This window comes from Austrofundulus limnaeus, unplaced genomic scaffold (genome assembly GCF_001266775.1).
Source record: "Austrofundulus limnaeus strain Quisiro unplaced genomic scaffold, Austrofundulus_limnaeus-1.0 Scaffold197, whole genome shotgun sequence".
NCBI classification, from domain to species: Eukaryota; Metazoa; Chordata; class Actinopteri; order Cyprinodontiformes; family Rivulidae; genus Austrofundulus; species Austrofundulus limnaeus.
The window spans coordinates 72,909-80,813 of NW_013952599.1; the positions used below are offsets into that span (position 1 = coordinate 72,909).

The 7,905-nt window shown below is 39.2% G+C and overlaps 1 protein-coding gene across 2 annotated transcripts in view; it reads right to left on the reverse strand.

Annotated features, from left to right (window-relative positions):
• Positions 1 to 7,065: 7,065 nt before the first annotated feature.
• The window catches only part of prmt3 (protein arginine methyltransferase 3), an 80,301-nt gene continuing 79,461 nt past the window's right edge, over positions 7,066 to 7,905 (reverse strand). For both annotated transcript variants that reach the window (XM_014018608.1, XM_014018609.1), the window contains exon 16: positions 7,066 to 7,292. In XM_014018608.1, coding sequence (XP_013874062.1) covers positions 7,183 to 7,292 — 110 coding nt within the window. In that variant the 3' untranslated portion in view covers positions 7,066 to 7,182. The remainder of the gene's footprint in view (positions 7,293 to 7,905) is intronic.

The following is a 7,905-nucleotide window of genomic DNA, read 5'->3' on the forward strand; positions in this document are numbered from 1 at the left end:
CACACACACACACACACACACACACACACACACACACACCATAATCATACGCTGTTGGTTAGGGATGATTTTTTTTCTTCCAGATTTGGGTTGGTACTTGAAAACTTCTAAAGACCAGATCGAACATGTGTACAGTGAGGTCTTCTGTTACTCTTGTGGGACTTTGTACACAAAGGCCTTATTTAGTGGATTCACTTTTTGATTCATGCCTATACTATCACAGTTTGGCCTTCAGTGAGCACAGCAGTGCAGGAGATGTGTTTAGGTTGTACAGTACAGTCAGTTTCAGACATGTCTTTGTACATATAAARTAAAATAGAGTATTTTTAATTTAGGGGAAACTGCTAAGGGTTAAATCCAACACTCTGCAGAATGGGATGAGCTAAAAATGGCCTGAACTTGCTATAAATAGTTTTTCCGCTTGGCGGGTTTTACGCAAAGCGCCTGAGGCTTTACGCGCGTCACCAATGGAAGCATTGATCAAGTTGGGGTGTAAGGGGGTGGGCAAGGACTTTACAGAGCTACTCATTTGTAAAAGTCTTACGCAGGAAGTTTTTTTTTATTATTATTGCTGCAGGTGCCAAAGCCACTGGAGCCTCCACTGGAAGCATGAGGAACACTGCAATGCGCACAGATYTACCCCCAAACCGACTTGAAATAAAATGGAAATCCAGTAAAAGTTTCCATAAATTTTTAGCTTAAAAGAAAAGGGCAAAATAAAAGTTCACCAATTACAACATATCAGATTTAAAATTTACAAAGTTTACCAGCTAAAGCTTAAGGCTTTATGCTGATAATATTGAAAATAAACAAAAAGGCCAAGATGAAATAAAAGGAAATTATTTTTCATAAAAATATAACTTTTTTTTTTATCAAGAGACTTAGCAGTTGTCATGGCTGCTGGAGAATTTTTCAAACCCAAGTGCAGACAAGGCTGGAGAAAACTTAGAGGTAAAAAGCAAAATAAAAAATAAAAAACTTTATTTTTTCAAAATAAAAAGCTGACTTGGCAGCTAAAAAAAATTACTTACAAAATTTTCACAAAAGGAACTCTGAGAGCGCAACAAAAACAGGACACGGGACGACTCAGAATAGAAAAAAGAAACCTAATTATTTCAAACCACCAACACTTGTAGGTCAGACAACAGGAACAGGTGAAAGTGAGAGGGACGGGGCNGTAAATACAAAAAATAAAAATAAAAACACAGAAGAAATAAAATACAGAACAGTAGAAAAAATGAATTACATACATTATAACTTATTTAGACTTTAGCTTCTCGTATTTCTGCTYGTTCAGGTTTTTGTCTTTTCCATCGCCTTACTTTCTCCTTAGCTCCAATGTTCGTCCTGCCACTATAACCTATTTATATCCTTGTTGTACCACTGTATGGATTTCCAGTCATTTATGTAGCTTAACCCTGGCCATAACCCTTAACATAATCATTACCAGTATGTGTGTGCCTAAACCCCCTCTAAACTCAATTTACACTTTAGCCCGAAATGGCTTTGGTCAATGGGATTACCAACTCTGACATTTAGGCGATTGAAAAAAAAAAGTCCTAAGAAGGTAACCAAAACGAGGTTTCCCCACCCCAGAAACACACACATCCCAACTCGTAATCTACATCTACTCTAACTCAGTAATCTAATAAGTATCAAACTTGCCTGCCTGTGTTGCGACGACTTTTTCACTATTGGGTCCTTAAACTGAATTGAAGTTTATATGTTAAGCATTACATAAGGCCGAGTTCCCATCATTTGCCCACGTCTCTCAGGTTAATATTGACAGAGCTTGAAGGGAGAAACGGTCAAACATTATTTTAGGCCTCTTTCACCGTAGGTCCGTGGGCACGCCCCCYATTCCTTGTTTGGTATATTTACATTAGCCAATGTGGGACGTCCTGACTTAGGCCAGCTGAAGACGTCTGAGTGCGAGAACACTCACGCAGAGTCCCACGCGCATGCTGACCCAGCGGGGCTCTTCACTTATTATGCGCGCTGCGCTCCTTCCGCCTGTAAATCTCCGTCGGTTCCAGATAAGAGGCAGCAGCGGGCGGATATTAGCCGCCGCCTAGAGTTTAATTACATTGTCAACAGAGAATAATTGTAATTGATTTCTGCTGCTCTTCCAGTGATCACTGAACACACGGACTGAGACGCACCGCCGCTCCGGGCTTCTGGTTTCCATCCGCACCTCCGCAGAGGCAGAAGGTGGTCTGCAGAAAGGCTCTGCAGGGTTTTACAGCCAAGCTGCCGCAACTCAGTGCGTCTCAGCCACTTTGAAGAATTGCAGCTAAAATGTGCTGCTCTAGTCTAATCCTTGGATTACATTTAGGGTCGTGTTAGTGTGTGTGTGTGTGTGTGTGGGGGTGTGTGGGGGGGGGGGGGTGCAGCAGGGCTCTTTAATTACACAAGCTGGTGCAATTAATTGATCACTCCCACTGTCGCCTGAGTGATAAGGAGCCGCATCCATTTCACGCGCCTGGAAGGCAGTGATTCTGCGGAGGAGGTCATCCAGAGGCRCACAGCTCCATTATCATCATCATCCTCACCATCAGCCCTGACAGAACCTTCACACCTTCAGGTTTGTGAATCATTTCGCCTGCTGCACCGGAAAGAGCWCTCAAGATGTCCCAAAATTGCTTTTAAAATACCCATTTGAATTTAAAAATAAATTAGATTATATTTTTCCCGCATTTTATATAATTTAAGTGCACTCAACTACAAAATTAAAATTAAATCTTTAAATATTTGAAAAATATTTATTATTACAATGTAATTTACATAAATAGCACATGTTGGAACTACACTATTATAAAATATATTTTTCTCACTGCCTTGTGTTAAATCAGACTTGTTTCTTGCTTAAGATCAGGTATTCACAGAATTATTCATTTAATAACAGAGATACTTTCTTATGATTTGTTTCAATGTTAACATTAGTGTGTGGTTGCTTTAAGCTGAATGACTTGGGTCAAATATTTAGGATTATCTTAGCTTCCCTGAATAGTTTGCTGGAGTTTTGTCCCATTCCTCCTGACAGAACTGGTAGAACTGAGTCCGGTTTAGGTCGTCTTCTTTACTCCTATTAAGCTGTATCCAACATTATTTTTTTCTTTTATGTGATTGAGATGGGGTCATTTTGATGATCACTTTAAACAATGACTTTATTGTACTTACCGGTAAGTTAGTTTGTAACTAATTTGAGTTTGTTTATGATAAAAGTCAAAGCCAAGAAATCAGCTCTTATTGACCTAGTCCTTTGACAAAAATTGCATCATTTTGTTCTCGTAGCTTCACTCGCCCTTTGTCACAAAGGGCCTGGCCAAACCTTTTTCTCACAGGAATATGCACAAAGCTTTGTGCGATTGATCAAAAGTTTGTGGGTGTTTGTTTGCTGGATCAGCAATGTTGTCATTTTGCTTCAATTGTGCATGGAAGCAACATGAAAAGTTTTGAGGAGCATGGTTGAGGCAGTCAGATGCATAATGTACAATTCTCCAGACAAACCTATTAGATAGTCAAATGAGTAAAAACTCGTGAATAGCACTGATTCTGATCACTGAGGAGTCATGTCTGCTGAAGGGTCTCTCTCTCTCTCTCTCTGACAGATTCATGGCCAAACAGAGGATGCAGCGACAGAATCAAGACTCTGGTTAGAAGAAACCAGTGCTATGATTTGTTCAGGAGTTCTGAACTGTGTCTTGTGGATTATGTGAAGTGTGCAAACGTCTTGCAACCGCATGACTGAGAGCTGACATCTTGGCATTGGATCAAGTATAACACAACCTTTAGGGTCACTGCCCAATTGAAAGACCCATTTACACCCAAGCTTTAACTTTCTGGTTGTCTTGAGATGTTGCTTCAATATTTCCACATAACGTTCTTTCCTCATGATGCCATTTATTTTGTGAAGTGCACCAGTCATTTCTTTTGCTTGCAGAGTAATGGCTCCTTCCTTGCTGAGAGGACTTTCGACTTATTTGGATACAGGACTTGTTTTGCTGTAAACAATACCACTAGATTATCTTCAGCAGCATATTCACAAGGTCCTTGGCTTTTGATTCGGGGTTTAGACCCTAATTTCGCACCAACGGACATTCGTCCCAGGAACATGTCTCCTTCCTGAGCAGTGATGACAGGACATTCCCATAGTGTTCATGTACAGTGGTTTGCAAAAGTATTCATACCCCTTGAACTTTTCCATATTTTGTCACATTACAACCACAAACATAAATATATTTCACTGGAAKTTAATGTGAAAGACCAACACAAAGTGGTATACAATTGTGAAGTGGAAGCAAAATTTTACATGAATCAAAACATTTTTTACAAATAAAAAACTGAAAAGTGCGACGTGCAAAAGTATTCAGCCCCCTTTTCCCTGAGTGCAACCAATTGCATTCAGAAGTTGCCTGATGACTGCTAATGACTCAAAAGGGTCCACCTGTGTGTAATCTAATCTCAGTACAAATACAGCTGCTCCGTGACGGCCTCAGATGTTGGTTAAGAGAATATTGGGGAGCAAACAGCATCATGAAGTCCAAAGAACACACCAGACAGGTTAGGAATATGGTTTTGGAGAAGTTTAAAGCAGGCTTAGGTTATAAAAAGATTTCCCAAGCTTTGAACATCTCACGGAGCACTGTTCAATCCATCATCCGGAAATGGAAAGAGTATGGCACCACAGTAAACCTGCCAAGACAAGGCCGTCCACCTAAACTTACAGGCCGAACAAGGAGATCACTGATCAGAGAGGCAGCMAAGAGGCCCATGGTGACTCTGGATGAAATGCAGAGAGCCACAGCTCAGGTGGGGGAAACTGTCCACAGGACAACAATTAGTCGTGCACTACACAAATGTGGTCTTTATGGAAGAGTGGCAAGGAGAAAGCCATTGTTAAAAGAAAACCATAAGAAGTCCCGTTTGCAGTTTGCCAGAAGCCATGTTGAGGACACAGCAAACATGTGGAAGAAGGTGCTTTGGTCAGACGAGACCAAAATTGAACTTTTTGGCCACAATGCAAAACGCTATGTGTGGCGGAGAAAGAACACTGCACATCACTCTGAAAACACCATCCCCACTGTCAAATATGGTGGTGGCAGCATCATGCTCTGGGGGTGCTTCTCTTCAGCAGGGACCGGGAAGTTGGTCAAAGTTGATGGGAAGATGGATGGAGCCAAATACAGGGCAATCTTGGAAGAAAACCTGTTGGAGTCAGCAAAAGATTTGAGACTGGGGCGGAGGTTCACCTTCCAGCAGGACAACGACCCTAAACATAAAGCCAAAGCTACAATGGAGTGGTTTAAAAAAAAGAATATTCATGTGTTAGAATGGCCCAGTCAAAGTCCAGACCTAAACCCAATTGAGAATTTGTGGCAAGATCTCAAAACTGCTGTTCACAAACGCTCTCCATCCAATCTGACTGAGCTTGAGCTGTTTTGCAAGGAGGAATGGGCAAGAATTGCAGTAACTAGATGTGCAAAGCTGGTGGAGACATACCCTAAAAGACTTGCAGCTGTAATTGCAGCAAAAGGTGGCTCCACAAAGTATTGACTCAGGGGGGCTGAATAATTTTGCACATCGCACTTTTCAGTTTTTTATTTGTAAAAAATGTTTTGATTCATGTAAAATTTTGCTTCCACTTCACAATTGTATACCACTTTGTGTTGGTCTTTCACATTAAATTCCAGTGAAATATATTTATGTTTGTGGTTGTAATGTGACAAAATATGGAAAAGTTCAAGGGGTATGAATACTTTTGCAAACCACTGTATGTTTAAAGAGATGAATGTGGTACATTTCATTTTATTTAAACATCCAGAATTGGATTAAATTGGTTGAACTGGACTTCTCCAATATTCCTGTGTGTTTGAGATGTGCTTTAAAATGCATCAAAAATAATTTAAGGACAAACTGACATAAAATGGGGGAAAATAGTCTAATTTAATGTCAAATGGCTGTTTTTATTTCTAAGATAATTTGCCGTTATATATAAAAAAACACCTGCTCATGCGACTCACTGTTAGAACATATAGGATATACTGAAATACCTTGGATGATGTTCCAAAATTAGTGTTAATAATTATCAATAATAATCAATAAGACTGGTAGCCAATCCCATGGTCTGATCCTCCTCTCCAAGTTCAGGATTCATCATCACAGGAAAGCAAGCAAGAAAAAAAAAAAGAATTGTAAGCAGAGCTGCTCAATGAAGTATGTAAAGAGGCCTCGGTCAGCCTTTTTAAAGCTAAAATATCTTTTTGCATTGTCCCAGAAAACCAATGGAAGATGGATGATGCAGCTGGAGAAGTCTGATGCAGCTCGAAGTGCATGGGAGGAAAAACTTGACAAAAGCAGCAAATCTTTTTACAAGCGAAACCAGCTCCATGCTTTTTTTTTTTGTTGATTTTGATGAAACACAAAAAAATGGGAAAGAAACATGATTTGTTTTATGTGCAGCCTCATTAAAGTATTGATACATTTGGATTAAATTGATTACTGCTGTGCTTAATGTTCTTATCTCACCTGATCACATTTGTTAGAGATTGTTTTAAAAGTCTTACGGTTTGATCAGGTGTAACTGTGAACCCAACTGCCACCTTTTCTTTAAATAAAGACTTCCTTCTGTTTACCTTTTCTAATCAAGTCATCCTTGTTCTTTATTTCCAATATTTCTGTAAAGAAATTGAAAGTTTAAAATTCTAAGGTCTGCATTGAGTACTGTAGAATGTTGGAGTTCAAACTAACATCAAACTGACAAAATGTCTGCTTTTATTGGTCAATTACTCAATACATCATTAGCAGAACCTGGCTGCTACTTTTAACTCTTAATAGAAGCAACATATTTAGTTTTTACACAGCTCCAGAAACTAGAGATCACTTTTGTAATAACAAAATAACAACAGTGTTCTGTATTTTTGTTAACCTGTTCTCAAGCTATACAACAACCAAACCGTTTCCTGTGAAGATGCACAAAATTTAACTCCTTTGTGTCTTAACATTTACAATGCAACATCATACAGTATATCTTTTTTAGTTATTAGGAAGAATAGAAAACACAAAGTAATACAACTGGGATTTTTATTCCATCCTGCTTCCACAGGTTTTAGTACAGAATCAAATAAAAAAAAAAGAAGTCTGTTGCATTGTTGCACATGTCATGTCATGTCACTATTGACATTATTGCAAACTATACGTTTGTTTCCTGTCTCCAAGGTCAAGCGTGACAAACAGCGAGCGTGGATCCTTTTTGTTTTTCCGCACCGTGATCTTTCCTCGGAGCTCTTCTCCTAAAAAAAAAAAAAAAAAAACACAGAGAAAGAAATATCACCATGCTGTGTTACACTCAACATAAAGCAATCACTGCACTAGAAAGTCCTGCTCTACGTCTGAAGGTGGGCTCACTGATTCAGTGTTTCATTAGAATTCACATTCTGACACATTGTCATCCATCCTGGATGTGAAGAACAGTTTCAGTGACACACAGACAAACTTTCTTGGCAGTTAGTCTTCTTGAAACCCAGAACTAAAACGTCAAGTCTTTTGTTTGTGCCTGTCGTAACTCACCTAGTGCCCTGTTCCTTAACCCCAAACCATTCTGCATGTCATTTTGATTCAGGAAAGTGACACATGAAGAGCTAATAATGCTTAGAAATAACAAGGAAAAAGTGCATTAAGGGCTGTAGATCAACTCTGTGTACAGCTTAACTTTATCTGCTTTCAAAAACAATTTAAATGCTCTATGAGAAATAAATTAATTCAAACCAAGAGATATAAATCATGGTTGAGCTCAAATAGTCTATTAAAACTGGTTGAACTCATGGTTCTTTTTATATCTGCCTCTGAAAGGCAGGAGAATTTGTTTTGCCTGTGTGTGTGTGTGTGTGTGTGTGTGTGTGTGTG